General features: G+C 40.3%; 1 protein-coding gene across 1 annotated transcript in view; it reads left to right on the top strand.

The window, feature by feature from the left end:
* ADAMTS12 (ADAM metallopeptidase with thrombospondin type 1 motif 12) overlaps positions 1–18,420 on the top strand; it is a 142,305-nt gene that overhangs the window by 73,207 nt on the left and 50,678 nt on the right. Inside the window, exons 4-12 of the mRNA XM_064735531.1 lie at positions 1,708–1,904; positions 3,783–3,866; positions 5,483–5,607; positions 6,790–6,939; positions 9,483–9,626; positions 10,306–10,450; positions 15,228–15,320; positions 15,563–15,708; positions 16,553–16,722. Coding sequence (XP_064591601.1) covers positions 1,708–1,904; positions 3,783–3,866; positions 5,483–5,607; positions 6,790–6,939; positions 9,483–9,626; positions 10,306–10,450; positions 15,228–15,320; positions 15,563–15,708; positions 16,553–16,722 — 1,254 coding nt within the window. The remainder of the gene's footprint in view (positions 1–1,707; positions 1,905–3,782; positions 3,867–5,482; positions 5,608–6,789; positions 6,940–9,482; positions 9,627–10,305; positions 10,451–15,227; positions 15,321–15,562; positions 15,709–16,552; positions 16,723–18,420) is intronic.

The raw sequence follows: 18,420 nt of genomic DNA, 5'->3' as shown, positions 1-18,420 counted from the left end.
GAGTTTTTTGTTCGGATAGCTGTGGGGAAGGTTTTTCTCAGCACAAAACCCTTAAAAATGTAGATAATGAGAACTGTGCTCCATAGAAATAAGAATGCTGAAAAATGTGCAAATGTGCAAGGGAGGTTAATGAATACCAGCTCATAAATAGCCCCTCATTGGGAGATGATTGCTGTAACTGAACAGAGATTGAGAGAGACAGCTGGAGTGGTGCTGCAGTGGGGGTTAGCGGGGTTAGGGTGCAGGTTACAGCAGTGATAGCTCACTGCTGTCGTGTACAGGACACTTGAGCACGGTGGCTCAGTTCTAAATGTGGTCGGTGTTATTTTGTTTATTAATGTGGCATATTTCAATTGCGCACATTATGTGTTATCAGGATTGAGGCTTCTTGCAGGCTTACGTCAGAGAACACTTTTCTGAAAACCTGAATATATAAACCATCTTTTACACCAAGAGATACACACATCCGGTGGTGCCACATTTTGTTAGGTACACAAGATGCCATGATTGTTCTGTCTGTGCTTGGATCTGAAGGGCAAACAGCTCGTTCATGACAAAGGTGTAGCTGGTGTGAAGGGACCCAGCTGCCAGGTCATCCGTTCTTCAAGGGCAGAGTGTCTGGATAGCTGCTCCTCAGCACTGGGAACTGGACGTGGAGGTTATGTTGGATAACTGTCCCCTGCCCCACAGTCATGGAGGTGATGCTGGAAAGGCTGTAAGCACTTGGAACTGCCCTTCTGGCCTGTGGATGTGCCCCATCTGGAAACAGGACATCTTCTTTCATGAGTGAGATGACAAGGGACTGCTACAATACATGTAACATAAACAAGTGCTCCTGATCCTTTGTAGGACTCAGGAAATCCCACCACTGTAGTAGCATTTCTCAGGGGCATGGGTTGGAAAAATGCCAGCAGTTGCTGTAAAACTGGCATCTCATTTGGTTTTTAGGCCCTGCATTATTTTAAGTTGCTGGTATTTCCCTGGTAACATGGACAGCTGGCATTTAAAGCTAGAGTGAGTGGAGAGGCATTAGCCCCACTGAACACAGTGCAAGGTTGCTAGCAACCCTACAGAGCAGAGACTTCTTCCTGAAAAGCATTAGATGCACAGATCCCAAAATTACAGTGGAAGCAGTGTCTGTCCTGTCATTGGGCAGGATGGCAGCAGGCAGGGATGCCGTGGCTGCCCTGCTGGTATTTAGATGACACCTGCTGGTCAAATGTCCCCACTTGTCACGGATATTCTCCATGCACAGAACAAGGCATTCTTGGATGTGCCAAGAATGTATTGGACTTAATGTGCCATCCTAATGGAAAAATGAGCTCCTGTGAAGAAAGCATATCCCTTATCTTAAACTATCAGCTGGTGTCTTTGGAGAGGTTAGATCTAAACCACAGGAGAGAAACTCCTTGAAAAGGCAATCCCCAATTCAATTTTTTTTTAGCTTGGCTCTGTCTCACAATGTTAATCCCTTGTGTTTGAGTGGAGTGACTTTTTGGTGCGTGTTTAATCCATCTCAGGAAATTCAAAATGTCACTGGGCAGCGCCCTTGGTAGTCTGGTGTGCCTTTGGAGTTGCCTCTGCAGTAGGTCAGGTGGGTGGCAGCCAGAAAAATCACTTCCAGCTAATATCATGCTGAAAGTTTTACAGCCATACAGTTCAATCTTGAAAATGTTTTCAAGACAGAATTGCTTTTTGCTCTTCCAGATACCCACAGCTTTTTCAAACAGCAGCAGCATCGGAGGGAGAGATGGGAACAAAACCACGCAGCTGCCAGGAGGGTTTCCCGGCGCTCTGTCAGCAAGGAGCGATGGGTGGAGACACTTGTGGTGGCAGACAGCAAAATGGTTGAATATCATGGGAGTGACCATGTGGAGTCATATATCCTCACCATAATGAATATGGTATGTGCAATGTTTTGGGGTTTGTGGGTAGGCGAATGAAGCAAACCTGAATTTGATTATGCTGCTGATCTTCTAACAGGTCTGCAGTGTTGCTCATGGAGAAAAGTGTAGTATCATTAATATATATGAATTGAAACTCTGTATTTTTAAGTATTTTTTTAGTTTGTATTTTGTGTAGGGACAATTTTTCTCTTGATTTATGTGAGATAAGTCTCATAGCTGTAAATGCTAGCACTAGCTTTCTTTTCACTGAAATTCTGTCCCCCTTGGAACCTATTTCTCAGTGATTTCAGATTTTTGACAATGGCAGAGAGAAATTCTACAGGTTTTAAGGAGATAAATTCTTTCACATATTTGTGGATGAGAAAGGTACACAGGGAGCCTGCTGGAAATTGTAGTGACTTTGCAAACCATTTTAGCTTTTTTTAAACCAGCTTGTTACTGTTTTGGTCATAAATCCAAACAGCAACATATGAACTATTATGAAGGAAGTTAACTGTCCCAGTTGAAGCCAATACAGCTTTTTTTCCAGATAAATATCCTTCTTGGAGTACAAAGTTCACATTGGAATAAAGAAAAGTTGAACTTCAGATGCTTTCCTTTGTGGCAGGTTTCCAAGTAAAAGTGGTCCTGGGAAAAGCCATAACATCTGCCCATAGATATGCCCTCTGTTATTAATACCTGTTATCGATATTATGTGTATCATGGTAGATATTGAGCTTGAAAGTACATTGAGGATGTGTTCTGTCTGGTTATCATGGAAATGTGCAATATTTGTGGAGGTAATCAGAGTATAATTCTAGCCATGGTGACTGATCTGTCCTGTGAGTTTATGCAGTATGTTCCCAGCTGTGCCCCAAGTTGCTGCTGAGGCAATGAGCCTGAATAAACAGGTGCAAAGGTTGTTCGAGCACGTGAGGTTTTGTCCACACAGGGAAAAGTGCCTGGAATAAAACCCAGTCATTATCAGGTTCAGGAACAAACAAGACTCGACAGTCTGACCTTAGATATTAGGGTTATTTAGAATGTTTCAATTTTCAGTAGAGTACCTTGAAAAAGATCCATATCCAAATCAGACCTCTGTAAACACAATTTCTACTTCATTTTGGTATTTCTCCTTTAGTGATCTTCTCCATAACGGTTTTGACCCAAAGACATTCCATTTTGTTCATCCGTATTTCCTGTGATAGATGGCATAGGTCACACATAGATATGTATAGATACATTGTGATTATCTTCTGCTCTGATTCCTTTTCCTCCTGCCTAATTCAACATTTTGATGATGTTTATAACAATTGGGTCACATTTTTGCAGAGTTCGGTTCTTGTTGCTTTTTATGTGGAGTCTTTTTTGAATGGAGTTGTTATCTTTGCTTTTGTACTTGTCATCCTTTTCTGTACTCTGAGAACACAAGAGTAGCCATTATTCAAATAATTTCTCTTTGCCTAGTACTGACTAAATATGCTTTTTTGTGAGAGGATCCTGTTTATTTAAAACAGGACAATTTGATATGCTGGTTTATTTGCACCCTTAATGTACCTTTCCGTCAGTGTTGTATGACTGTAGATGTTGTGTTCCTTTCTGCTAGTATTTTTTATGAACTCAGAGATTTTTGAATCTTTTTTTATCTTGTTTGGGCTTTTGCTCTTTAGCTTAGTAGCTTTAGCCAAAGGCTGTATCATCATTCAGTAGGCCAAGTTAGCCTTTGCAGTAGTTGTCATATTTTTGGATTTCAGTAAACTTTCAATGATTTGAGAATTTAAAAAGCAAACCAATCCCCAAATCAACAGTATGCTAGAAGTAAATGTATTTTCTCTCTGAAGTTGTGTTCTACTGTAGAGGAATCAGTTAATCTCATGTCTCCTGGCTCTGGCACAGGTCACAGGGTTGTTCCATGATCCAAGCATTGGCAATGCAATTCACATTGTGCTGGTGCGGCTCATCCTCTTTGAGGAGGTGGAGGTAAGGTTTTTATTTACCTCAAAATATCTCTTGCAAAACTTCTGCATTCAATGCATTGAGCTGTAATTATATTTGCTTAAAATAATGTTTTAAATTTACCCTGTTAAAACCTACAACATGTCCGGTTTTAGGAGAAATGGTGCCCTGGATAGCAAAGTATTTTAACTGATGACTTCGGGTATTTCTGCATAAAATTGCATAGGAAACTGTAATTATAACAATCAGGTTAAGAATGGGGAAATGAAATCTCCCAAGTGTCAGAAGAACATGGGATGCCAAAGAAGACTACATAAGAAACAGAAGCTACACATCAACATTCAGGATTTAATTACCTAGCATTGCCTAAAATGTACTATGAAGTGTAGTGCTATGTTATTTGCAGATCTCTGAAGAGGTAAATGTCTTATTGTGCAGTTCAAACACATATTTTTCTTTTTTAAATCTCTTGAAACGAAGAAAAATGAGAACAAAGTAGACATTTGTTGCTGTAACTAGCTGTATATTGATAGTTTCCAATGTGTCTGTCTCACAAATATGTTACTCTATGCTTGAATACATGCTGATTGTCTTGATTTTATGGTTATTTTTTAAATGCAATGCACAATAGAGCTAACTCTGACCAGAGGTACACCTTAAAGGGATTTTCTCAGTGGCTTAGAATTTATAACACAAGCCAGATGGTCCCAGTGCTATTAAAGGCAATAAACCGAACCTCATGGCTGTGTCCTCAGAAATATTTGTTGGGATAGAGTCTGTCCTTATAGCTCTCAGCATAGATGGGACAAAAACTTGACGTTCCACCTAAACAGGACAATCAGGACCTGAGATCCATGATGACCTTCAATTAACTGCATTTGCTAAACTTCTGTGGCTGTTTGGATAAAAAATGTGGATTCCTGTTGAGGAATGACAATGTTGGGTTTTGGTTCCCCAGAAATTACTGTCTGATAACACTTAATCCCATACTTTGATGCTTGTTAAAAACAAAGCAAACTGAGGCAAGATAAAGTGAATGTCCAAGACCAGAAATCAGAAAATTCAATTTTGGATTAATTAATTTTCCATACTTTTTAATTAAGGTTTTCAGTAATTTGCATGTAAACCGTATAATGAAAAGTTGAGGAAGAAACTTCTATGACTGCATTGTTTCTCTTTGGAATTGAGAAATATTGTGAAATGAATAGTCTGTTTGAAGCATAATTGTTGTCTGAATATGACAGTGTTCACATAACATTGAGTGACAAATTTGATCACAAAGTCCCACAATAAGTAATCTTCACCTCCTCTTCAGAGGAAAATTTGATTTCAAGAGAATATAAAATGTTTGAAAGTTTCAGTTCTATGTTGGATCTTATGAAGCTCATTTATCAAAATGTATGTAGAGTTCTGCATTCTGTAATTTTTCCTTTAGCTGCACCAATTACAGGAATGTCATCATTTTAACTTAATATTCAATGTTAGATAAATAGATGTCATTGCTCCTAATGATGGCTCTAACTTCAGGCAAAAGCATATCAATTACATCTAGATTACCCATCATCACAGCTGACTTCAGTGAAGTGTTAGTGCAGTGCAGTGTGGTCTTTACGGTAATATATTCCTTCATTTCCCATTAGCAAGGCCTGAAGATAGTGCACCATGCTGATAAGACATTAGCCAGCTTCTGCAAGTGGCAGAAGAGTGTCAATCCCAAGAGTGATGTCAACCCCACACACCATGATGTGGCTGTGCTTCTTACCAGGTATGACAGTAGTGACTGGCTGCAGTTCAGTTGCATTTCTTTGGTAATGATATTTCCTTTATAGGCTCCAGCCATCACTTAGTTCATCCTGCACAGAGCTCAGAAACATGATCGAAATGTTGGTGATGCCACATGTGCATACAGGTTAGAAGAGATGCATCTTAGTCACAAAACAGAGATTTGTGGGTCCCAAGAGGTGAACAATTTCCACAGCTCGGGTCATTTTCCCCCCTTGATCCTATTTCATTTTGTGCTCAGTGACTGCTCTATTCTCCTTTGGCACAATATATCATAACAAGATAGCACGCAGATGAACAACTCCTGAAGAAATGTGCAGGTGCAGCTCTGAAAGGACAGGTATTATTCAAAGAGGCTGCCATTCATTTTTAAACTTTAAAACATATGAGTTTTAAATACCTCCATATTTAAGGAGACACAAAATAATTTTTATTGTCTGAGCACAGGAGGAACAGAAAACTTGAAAGTGAGGTTATCTGAGGTTATGCAGGAAGTTTATGTCATAGCATGAAATGAGACCTCTCCAGGTCAGTAAAAATTTATATAGAAAAGATTGAGTCTGTGGTCTAAAAAAACCAGCCCTTGGCTAAACTCTATCAGGCAAAAAAAACCAACCTAAAACACCCCTCAAGTGGCTCAGTAAAAAAGAGTCACAGAATCTTAGGTTGGAAGAGAACTCCAAGATCATCAAGTGATCAAGTGCACCCTTTGACCATTCCCCACCTTCTCAACCTTTTCTCAGTCAAAAATCTTAAAATAAGAATGTGAGATGAAGTCTCTCAATGATGTGAGATTTCACTGTCCAAATGTAAAGCACTCAGACAGCTCACTTGAATGAGGCTGAGCTGTGGTGGCTTTAGTAAACTGTGCTTTAAAATGCTGCCAGACATGGAGGTTCTAAAACTTTGGTTTATGGGAGTTGGTAATGAGTGTATGTGTCTAGGCACTACAGCTACAAAAATACTGGCTGCAAATTATAACAGTATAATATAGTAGTAGAAAAAGTGCATGTTGTTCCATACATGTTTGTAAAAGACTTACCACTGTGATTTACTCAAGATGAAAATTAGCACATTATAAGATGGAAGCTTGCTACCCAGTGTCAGTGACGCTCCACAGGTGGTTTTAAGCTCTTTAAATGGTGCATCTCTTCTGTGATTCTAGAAAGGACATTTGTGCTGGCATGAACCGTCCCTGTGAAACCTTAGGCTTGTCCCACCTGTCAGGCATGTGTCAGCCTCACCGGAGCTGCAACATCAATGAGGACTCTGGCCTCCCCTTGGCTTTCACTATCGCTCATGAGCTTGGACACAGGTACAGTTGACAGGGAAGGGGGAACCTGTCTGAGTCAAATTTGTTATTTGCATGTTAATACTCAAATTGTGAGGCAGAAACGAAACAAAAAGTGAGTTAATGTCTCTATTATTAAAATCAAAATTTATTTCAAAGCAGGAAAAAAATTCATAAGCCTTTGATGTGTGTTTTACATATACAACTATTCATCAGAATGAAATAGCATCACTCAATCGTGCTAACTTTTCCAAACACATGCTAGATTTCTATGCAATTACATTAGATAATCTCCAGATTATCTAAAAAAACATTTACAGAGAGATAAAAAAACATTATCCAAAAAACGTTTACAGAAAACAAACCTGTCTCACTATGTCAAGGTGTTTCGGTAGTGCAGATTAGCTAGAAAACATATTTAACTGCTATAGAAAAACTATTATGTATTAATCTTATCATATATTTAATATTTGTTATATCCTTTTTTTTTTAATGAACCAGTAAAGTCTTTTAGGGTATTTCTTAGTAAGTGGTATTTTCTATATAATAATGCTATTGTGGGTACACTTAGACTAAGATAAATAAAGTTCCTGGATATTTCATTTTAGATATTTTTTTTTTTTAACGATTGGGTATTTCTGTTTGAACTAAATTTCTTAGAATTTTATATTTTTGGAGGTGTTTTGATTGGTTAGATGGTTTATTAATTCACTTGAAAAAACCCTGATTTTTAAAATTGTTTTGACATAGCTGTTTTCCTCAGGGCAGAGCATTATCTCATGGACACTCTGGTTTGACTGTAATGCCTGCACTTTTCAACTGGACTCTGTTGCTTGGCTAAGTCACATGTTCATTGCTTTATCTACAATGACTTTAATTTCACTGTGCACCAGCCACCAATCAGGATGGAGTCTCTGTTTCCTTATAGGATATAATAATGATGATGATGATGATGATGATGATGGTAATGACCATGTTGACCATTAATTGGCCACCATTTATTCAACCTCACCACTGTCAGAAAGGAAATTGAATAAATAAATAATTATGAAATCACTCCAGTTGTGTCTGAGTGCTGTGGGTTTGTCTCTTGGTCCCCATAGCCTGTTGCTGGCAGGAACTGTTTTCACTCACACTAATGATCTGAGGAGACTCATTCCCCACAGCCTGATCCATCTGTGACCTTCTCCTTGTGTATCCTGGCTGGCTGGTGGCTCTGTCCTTTGGGGGCTGTGGGGCTCAGTACTGCTGTGCTTGCCCTTGCAGGAGTGGTGCAGGGCCTTTCCTTAAGGACTGGCTCCATAAGGGATGTTGAATACTGCAGGGTTTGTTGTCACCCTGTTGACCTCAAGCCAGGCTAGAGTGCACACGTTGAGAAGTTCAGGTATGGACAAGTTTGTAAGAACAGATGAGCAACAAATAAGAAGACAGACATGCTCCCATACCTTGGATGAATGCCAAAAGTCAGCTCTTCCCCACACTGTCTGTCTAGATGTTTGCGGCCTTAGGATTCAACAGACCCTGTTTGTGGAAAAGAGCCTGGCAGAAAGGGGAGATCTGTGCATTTGTGCTTCTGAATCATAACTGGAATTGGTTCTGACTGAAATTAGCTCCGCTTTCAGAACTTTTGAGTCATGATATGATTATATTTTTGAGAAACATGGTCTTAAGTATTTTGAACACACTTTATCTGATTCATGACTGAATCATGACCTGAGAAAGTTCTCACTGCTTTCTGGACTTACACACTCCAGATGTTAACAATGTAGGTGTCAACATCTTCATATATCAATATCTATGTATGTTATTATTTATATTGTGCAATAATGCTCACTCTGAGGTGGTGAAGGGGCATGTGTGTTTACTCAGTTGAATACCATCCAAACTTTTGTGTTCATGACTTCTCCAAGCTCTTGAATAAAAGAATTTCTCAGCAAGTCAGAGATGCTGGAGAGAACCTGCTGTGGAGATCCGCTTACATAGATTGGGCAAATTAAATGGGATGGAGGAATTGAGGTTGGAGAAAAATTCACTGAACATTCAATAATTTTGTAGACAGTGTCTCTGGTGCAGTCTGTCAAAAGTTTTAGAAATGAAAAAAGCAGTAGAGATATTATTATGAGAGAGTCTAAGACAGAATGTAACAAAGCCTCATCTTAGTTAAGGTGGTGCAAGTTTGGGTTCAAGAGTTAGGGAGCAGTCTTAGCTCTAACAGCTGTTACCTAACTTTTAGGTTTAAACTTTAATTTCTGCCCTAGCTGTGCACTAGTATTTGGACTCCCTTAAAAGTACAGAAGTATAGTCTGTGACAGCATGTTCTTTATTTTGTGCAGGGCAGTATTGTTGTGCATAGCAGACATGTTTGAAAGCCTGTAGGGGTGCAGATTTTTCATAGATTTTGGGTTGTATGTTCTGTGTGTACATTTTCTTTTAGCAAACAGGTAGCTACATCTCTGCAGGGGAGGAAGCAACGTAAGTGTCTTTTTAAGCACAGAGTGGAACCTCTAGGTAGGTGTTGTGGTACAGCCAGTCAGCTGGAATGACTAGATGTTGTTTTTTACCTCCAGTTTTGGAATCCAGCATGATGGAAAGGAGAATGACTGTGAGCCTGCTGGAAAACGCCCGTACATCATGTCCCGACAGCTGCAGTACGATCCCACTCCCCTCACCTGGTCCCAGTGCAGCAAGGAGTACATCACACGGTTCCTAGAGTGAGTGGTCAGGTTGCAGCATTTGCCTAAATTGAACACAACTGTGCTGGAGTTCAAAGTATATATTGTATTATTGCATTGATTATTTTAGGATGTCTTAGTGTGCTTGAGTTATTTTCCATGGGGGACATACCACTGTCCTGTTGCTCACTTATTTGGGAAAAGCTCAGTGTAGTCTTTTACTCTGGAAGTGAACTCAAGTCCTGTCGTATTGGCTCGGGTTTGGTGCAATCTGCAGCTTTTTGCAGTTACCAGGAGAAGGAAGCCTTTCCATCAAGGGCCCTGACAGAGCACCATGGACTTTGCCTTTGGCCACAGTGCCATGTGTTTGGCTTCACTGACTTGTTCAAATCTGTTCCATTCTTTTTAAGACCAGCTTAATGTGGTGCAGCTTTAACCGCAGAGTACAGGGTTCTCTGAAGCCACTCTGCAAACCATACTGAGCTCATGGTGTTTCCTCTTTGACAAGCTGTATTTTGCCATTTTAAAACCGTCTCTTGCTAGACAGAGTAACTACTTTGTTTGCAGCATTTCAGCCTAACTTGGCTGGAATCTGGAAGTATTATTTACATGGGCCAATCAAAATTACCCCTAAGAAATATATACTAAAAGTCTGTATAGAAACATCAAAAAACTGTGGTGGTAGGGAGTTTTTTAATATGGAATTTTTGTCTTTTAGTCGTGGGTGGGGATTCTGTCTGGATGACATCCCCCAAAAAGAAGTTCTAAAGTCCCCAATCATTGCTCCTGGAGTAATTTATGATGTGCACCACCAATGCCAGCTTCAGTATGGTTCCAATGCTACATTCTGTGAAGATATGGATGTAAGTGCTGAATGTTTTTTCTTCATTTTCCTAGTAAGAATTCAAAATTCTTGAGCTGCATGGAAGTGTATTCAGTGCACCTCATTTACAAATGCAGTGTGTTTAGAGTCTCATAGGCTAGTGCAGTGCAGGCATTGCCTAACACACTTAATTCTGCATATTCTGGAAATGAGTTGTTAAACTGTTTGCATTGTATTTCACAAAATATTTGCTGTATCTCAGCCATATCTATGGTTAAGTGCCTGTCCTCCTTCTGCAGTGGAGTCGTTTTGGTTTTAAACTTGTAATACTAATTCTAAGGTAAATTGTTAATCCAACTTAAGTCCAATTTTAAAATATTCTTCAACCTTGTGGCTTTCAATTGATCTAATAATTCTGGGAACAAATCTTCAGTTCCAGGAAGAGTTTTCTGAAGAAATTAGGGTTCTGTTCTCTTCCCATACATCCTGATTTTCATACTCTTTATGATCTAAAAAACAAAAGAATATTTCAGTCCCTGTGGAAAATACTTACTTTGAAAACCAATATTTTTGCATGGAGCATTAGATATTTATGCAGAAGTGTATAATTCATGGAGTGCCCTGAGGTCTGTCTCACAGCACAGCAAAGCAGTATTGTGAGCAGATGCAAGGGAGAAGTGCAGTCACAGCAACCCTCACAAGATTGTGGAGCCCTGCAGAGTAACAGGTTGTATTAGCTAAAATACAGTGGTATGGTATTTTACTTGAATAATGGTACTAGAATAATGTTCAGAGGTCTTTGGGTCTTCACATTGTCGAGGTTATCGTGGGTGCTGTGAATTCAAAGAGACAGGGCAGTTGCTGGTTGTAGTGAAGCTGATTTTTGCATGAGTACATCAGTCTGGAAGGCAAGGGGCTCAGAGTGCTAAAGTCCATGCTGAAAGCTTTCTGGCCAAAGATGTTTTGAGCAAAAACAGCAGCAGCAACAGCAGCAGCTCCCACACCTTTTTTCTTCTTCCTTCTTCTTTCTCACCCCAATACAAGGGATTTTTTTCATAAATGATCCAATCAGCTAAAAGCATGATTCTAAAACATTTTTCTTACACCAGTCTGAGCTTAATTCTAATGTGTGAAAGTGGTGTGAGTTCTTACCCAAAATCTATGTACATGATTTTATCTATTTACGCAAAACATACTACCTGTTTCCTTACCCAAAAACTACGTATATAATTTCACCTATTTACATGAGTAGTTCTATCTGTTCTATCTAGAAACAAACGCAATGTTCTGCTATGTTTTTGTTATGCCTGGACCTAAGTTAAACTAGGCTTTAGGGTCTTTTACTAGCTAACACAGTCTCTTAAGGCACTTGAAATATATTTTTACTTACTTAAAATTAAAACTTACACTTCTGTTTCATGTCTGTGTGGCTTAATATATTTCAGCTTCTCTAGGGATTCTAATTCAAACCTTGCATTTCTTTTTTCTTTGAGGGACTCAGAGAGGTTTCTATTTCCTGCACTCCAGCACATCATATTTATACATAGAACAGCTCAGCAGCGATGTTCCCAAGTGCCAGCCTAGCTAAATGATCACTAATTTTCCTGTGTTTTGAGCAGCAATGTTGAATAAATGCTGGAGACAGCACCCAGCCTACTGGCCCTGTCAAACACAGATGTGTTCTGGCTGTTGGCAGTGCTGGTATGAACACAGCTCTGGACTGGGCACTGCTGATGTTGACTGTTTATTCCATTCAGATAATTGTGTGTATCTCCATCTACCCTTCTCTTAGAGAAATTATTTCTGATTAATCTTTTCAACCTTAATAGATAACATGATTACCAGTGTTGAACTACAACTGCTGAATCTGAAGAAGGTACTGAAAGATTGCTTTCATTACCTGCTGTTACAGTTTCCTTAGTTACTGTAATTTGTCTGTTGGTACAGATAGAAAATTAGGATGTAATTTTGCAGTACTGGCCCAGTCTGTCTCTCCTTGAATTTGAACCTAATAGGCCTTTACATTCGCATCTCCTGATTAACCAATTTTACAGCTGGACATATGTCAGAAAATTAATTGGTATCCTCTCGTTTTGCATTTTACTGAAAGGTCTCTATTTTGCTGGTAGTTGCACTGGCAGGAGATGGAATTGGGAACAGTAGGGTCAACCTGGGATGTTGAATCATCAGTCTTTTTGTCATTTTGTCTAAGAGGTCTGACTCTTTTTTGCCTTTCCTCTATTTACTTGGCCTTGCTCACAGACAAGCTGCTTTTGTTTTGTACATTTTAATGTCTGACTGAATTTGATCCACAAATCCTTTTTGAGAGAACAATATGCATTTAGCTGAAGACGCCCTAGAGTTCACTTAGAAAAAGCTAGTATTTATAATTCATATAGTGGTTTTCATGAAGCACTTTGGCAGCAAAACTGTCCTGTGAAGTATACAAGTATTGTCCCTCTAATAAGGCAAAGAAAAGCAAAATATGTATTAGATGGAGGAATTTTCCCAGTCATAGCTAGACCCATAGCTTTCTGTAGAACAGCCTGTAAGATATCAGAATACTCATCTTAATCCCTTTTTCTCTAAAAATGCCATTGGCTTCCATGAAACAGAGGGCTTTTTTTGGATTCAACTTTCTTCAAGGCACAGACCCTATTTTCATAGATTGGGTGGAAAGTGTATATCATACTGCTGATGAGGAGAAAACTTATTTGCTTTGCAGTGAGCCCATAGCAGAGTCATGAATTTCTGTGTGTTCCCTCCAAAGGCACGCAGTACATAGTGCATCCTCTCATATTGTTCTTTTTCATATTGTAGTGCATCTCTTCTGCTGTTGTTTCAGTATTCTTAGAGGCAAAAAACAGTTATGGGGTATGGAGATACATATGGAAAAATCCTTGCAAAGCTAAAGAATTCCCTTTGTGAATTCTTGACTTTGAAATCCAATAATAAAAGTAACTGCCAATGAAAAGCTGTGTTTCTCTGTGCCAGTTTCTCTGATATTGTCTGAGGATGGTGCAAGAGTACACTTTATATATTAAAACCACAAAATACACTTTATACACTAAAACCACAAAATATATTCCATGTACAAGAGTTTAAATAAAGGATGGCTCTGATAATGAGAGAAAATTCATCAGCCAGAACACTTGGGTAGCTCTGCCTTAAGAACCTGACAATGATGGCTTCACAAGGCCTTCATAAGGAATGCTACCCTTGAGGTATAAACAGAGAACTGCAAAACAAAGTTTGTTCTGTGTACATCGCCCAGAAACAGTGAACCAAGATGCCCAAGTGATCCAGGCATTGTATTCCAGCTGGAGGGCTGGAGCGCTTTGAGACGTTCCATGCCATCAGCTTTTTTCTGGTGTTCTTGTTGACAAATCAAGGTAAACGCACAATGGAGGAAGTAAATGAAAGTGAACTCTCTCAAAGCTTGTGCCCAAGCTTAGCCATTTTAAACAGAAGCAGGTCAGAAATGGGCAGCCAAACTCTGCATTTCCCACTTGGATGAACATTGCTGCTAGCTCATTGGGGCTGCATTTTTGGAAGCGTGCAGTTTATATGTTAACTTCTACATCTGGAATGTGGCCTCCCCATCCCAGTGGGAGCTGCTAGTGGGATCCTTCTTATCAACTCTTTTCTGTGATGGCATTTGGAGCCATCCCTTCTTCACAGATTGATGCTGCCAGTTGTGTTCCCTTTTCCAGAACTGGACTATGACATCCAAACAGCCTGAGTCAAAACCTGGGCTTTTGCATCTGTTGTTCCTGTTGGCAGCATGCATTCTCTCTGAGAGCCCTGCTTTCTCTGCCTTGGAAGTGGTGTTTAATGCAAAGCCCTGATTAGTCAGGAGTTCCAAGCATGCAGGGTTCCTGCATGTCAAACAAAGGAAAGCTGGTGTGCATGTGAACTGAAGAGGGAGAAATGGCCTCCAGCTCTGTGCTCCCTTTCTGGAGAATAGTTCTGGCTGAGGGAAGTGGGTTTGGTAAAAGGTAGCTGGAATGTTTCTTGCCCTGCTTTCTTTGTTGCCTCTCAGGAGTTTCTGTTTGTTCTGTGGAGCCACTGCACACGGAGCAGCATCTGGAATGCTGTGTTTTATTGGCAACCTACTGCATTAAACTGGCACCAGTTTCTGAGTTACTTAAAATGCAAACATTCACTAACCAGAGCCTTTACTCTTCCCAGCCCACTATGCTTTTTTCTCTGCCAACTAGCTGGCTGCATTTTTTTTCTGATCATTTCCTTGCCATCTGCCAAGCTGATGTTTTAAGAAGCCTGATCACTTTTTCCTCATGTAGTTTTGGGACCTCCATTAATATTGTTGGAGACATGCTGTTGGTTGTATTTGCCTGCCTGGCTCCTCTAACCTTTGATTTCACTGTATGTTTCCAGGCAGACAGCAATGCAGAATTGAAGATGGTATTGGTTAGTACTCGTCAAATGAAAATTTTTCAATTTTCTGTTCACCTTATCTGCAAACAGCAGTGACCAAAGTTTGTTAAGCCATTGTGTTTTTCTAGGAGCTGAGCAGCCAATTAGGAGAATATTTGAAGTCACATAGTGCAGAGAATTCACTTGATAGTATTTACAATATTTTTTAATTTTTCAAATAGTCCCTTTTTGCACAGTAATGAGTAGCTAAATTTGGACCCTTGGTAGTTCCTATCTTGTGAAAAACTCGTACCCCTCTGGAAATACAACCCTTACAAGACTTTTTAAGTGGCTGTAAAAAACTCTGGGAAGCTTTTGAAAATCTTGGCCATAGGAGTTCTGCCCTGCCTCAGACTGCTGCAGTTTTCTTCCTTTTTCAGAACCTTTGCCAGACCCTCTGGTGTTCAGTGAAAGGCTCCTGCCGCTCCAAACTGGATGCAGCTGCGGATGGCACTCGGTGTGGAGAAAACAAGGTGACTGTGAGCCACATTCTTTGCAAGCTGTGCTGCCTGCCAAAGTGCAGAGACGAGCTATAAGTAGCTTTGTTATTGCTGACTGTGAAGGAGGGTCATCCTGTGACATCTCCATTTACATTTCCATTAAGTGTTCAACTCTTATGAGCTGAAATAAAAAATAATTCACAGAAACTAAAAAAATTCTTGTTTTCCCTGTGATAATGATCTGAAGCTCTCTGTGCTTTCTTTTCTCCCCTCAGTGGTGCTTCTCTGGTGAGTGCATTACAGTGGGGAAGACTCCTGAAGCAGTCCATGGCGAGTGGGGCGTTTGGTCATCCTGGTCCCATTGCACAAGGACATGTGGGGCAGGAGTTCAAAGTGCAGAGAGGCTGTGTGATAATCCAGAGTAAGCTGAGTGCACTATCTTTCCCTATTTTTTAAGATTTTTGAGGTTCTTATGACATTGGAAACTTGAAACTCTCTTGTATGAGACTGTTATCAGCATGTGCCACATCAAGACACCACAGATACTGACACCTCTCTTCCCAGCTAGGCATACCTGTGTGAAATTCAGCTGGCTCATCTTTTACAGTCATCTTGTTTTTTATTTCTTACCCTCCACAGAGCTTATTTCAATGCAAAATGAATTTAAAAAAACATACTTAACATTTAGGCTTTGCAGAAATAGTGTAAATATTGCTTTATTAATACTGCAATGAGTAAATAAATGTTGTCAAACACCAGGTGAGAACAGTTTCTAGCAATCTGATCCTGAGGACTCACCTTTCGTGTTTTCTTCTAGTCATCAGCTTTGTTTGAGCTTCATACACATGAGTTGTCAGGTACGGAACATGAAAGGCAGAATTCCCCACTACATATCTGAGTTCATGAAGACTCCACATCTCATTTTCACAAGTCACTAATGCCAGGAATAATTTGTCTTTTCAGAGAGAGCTGTCAAGTGCACTGCAAAGTGTGGGATTCAAAGCAGTCCATTTGATAGGTTAATTTGCTGTGAGCTCAGCCAGGTATTGCCAAGCACTTTTTTGGGATACAGGAGTTGTTTAAATCTCTGTGCTTCATACTGATATGTTTGAGTACTCAAACATGTGATGTGAACAGTATCTCTACCCTGTCAAGGATTCAGACTCACCTTGTTGTGCTAATGGAGCCTGAAAGATGTTTTTGGTTTAAAACTTTTTTTTTTTTTACCCATGGTCTCATGTCCCAGTCTCATGTTCCTTTTCTAGACCCCAGTTTGGAGGAGACTACTGCACTGGAGAGAGGAAGCGCTATCGCATGTGTAACATCAGCCCCTGCCACAAGGACTTGCCAACCTTCCGTCAGATGCAGTGCAGTGAGTTTGATACAGTTCCCTACCAGAATGAATTCTACCACTGGGTTCCCGTTTATAACACAGGTATGAAGCTACACAATTTGGCTACACAATTTTTTAATGTCTTGTATAAAAAGTCAAAGTTACATGCATATGAGAAATGTCTATGAGGGTGAGACGTCACTGAATTATAAGTTTGCTAATGAATTAGAGAGAAAAATCTGGTGTGCTCCCGTATGCTGGTGTGCCTTTTGTGTGAACAAAAATGCAGTGGTTCTTCTCTACACTTGGGTGTTTTTACAGAGCTCTGGTGATAATGGCTGTCATTGTAACTAGTTCTGTTCCTGAAAAGATATTGCACTAAGAAAAGCTGTTGAAGTTATGTCTGTGCTATTTGTTTAGAATAGATCTAATCCATCTTTTCCAGTGTCAACCACAGAACAAGTAGAGTAGTGTGGTGTAGAGCTGCATCCTTGGGCCTGCAGGCATCACTGCACCAGAGGTCTTCCACTGCACATATGATTTTACTCCTTCCAAACTGTGAAAGGTAGCTGTACTTGACATTACAGTGAAGAAGTAATATCTGAACTATATTCAGTATCATACTGCCCTGTGTTGTAGAGGCGGAGTCAATGGCTTTGCTTTATAACTTGCTTTGGAACAGCTAGTTATTAAATACAAGGGAAATCATTGTTTGTATGTAGTTTGATTCTTGGGTTGTGCATAAATGTAAGGTGTAGATTATCCAATAGAATCACAAAATTTTTAGTGTTGAAAATAATATCTGGAGACCATCCAGTCCAACCCCCTGGCCAAGGCAGGGTCACCTGGAGCAGGTGGCACAGGAACACATCCAGGTGGGTTTGAATGTCTCCAGAGAGGGAAAGTCCACCTAATCCTTGGGCAGCTGTTCCAATGCTCTCCCATCCTCTATGTAAAAAAGTTCTTCCATGTGTTGAGGTAGCATTTCCTGTGTTCTAGTTTATGGCCATTGCTCTTTGTCCTGTCACTGGGCACCACTGAAAGGAGTCTGGCACCATCCTCTTCGTACTGCCTTTGAGATATTTATATGCATTGGTGAGACCCATTCTCAGTCTGCTCTTCTCCAGACTAAGCAAGCCCAGCCTGCAGAGTCTGTCCTCACAACAGAGATGCTCCAGTCCTTTAATCATCTTTGTGGCCTCTGCTGGACCCTCTCCAGCAGCTCCTTGCTTTTCGTGTACTGAGGAGCCCAGAACTGCCAGACTCTTTCCAATGGATCCCAGGAGCCCATGGGCCCTCCTGGCTGCCAGGGAGCCCTGCTGGCTCATGGGCAACCTTTCACCCACCAAAACTCCCAGGTCCTTCTCAGCAGAGCTGCTCTCCAGCAGATCAGACCCCAGTCTGTGCTTGGGGTTATTCCTCCCCAGCAGGATCCTGCACTGGCTCTTTTTGAACCCCACTGAGCTTCTCCCTGCCCAACTCTCCCCTCTATCAAGGTTTTGTTGAATGGCAGCACAGCCTTCAGGTGGATCAGCCACTCCCCACAGTTCCACAGCAGTAGCAAACTTGTTAGCAATGTGGTTTTCAATGAAAAAATAAGACAGACAGGATAGGGAAGATCAGGATTAAACCTCCAGTTTCACTTGCCAGTAGTATTTTTCAGCATGTTAATTGTTTTTTCAGTTACTGGAAGTTCTGAATTGATTTCCTAAATTTCAGCTACTGTTTCCATTTCATGTAATAAATACACCATTGAAGATGAACCTAGAGCAGGCAGACTTCCAGTAAAATTTCTGATGA

This window comes from Zonotrichia leucophrys, chromosome Z, assembly GCF_028769735.1.
Source record: "Zonotrichia leucophrys gambelii isolate GWCS_2022_RI chromosome Z, RI_Zleu_2.0, whole genome shotgun sequence".
In the NCBI taxonomy this organism is placed as follows: domain Eukaryota; kingdom Metazoa; phylum Chordata; class Aves; order Passeriformes; family Passerellidae; genus Zonotrichia; species Zonotrichia leucophrys.
Note: the sequence above shows the minus strand (reverse complement) of the source record. Positions and strands in the feature narration are given on the sequence as shown.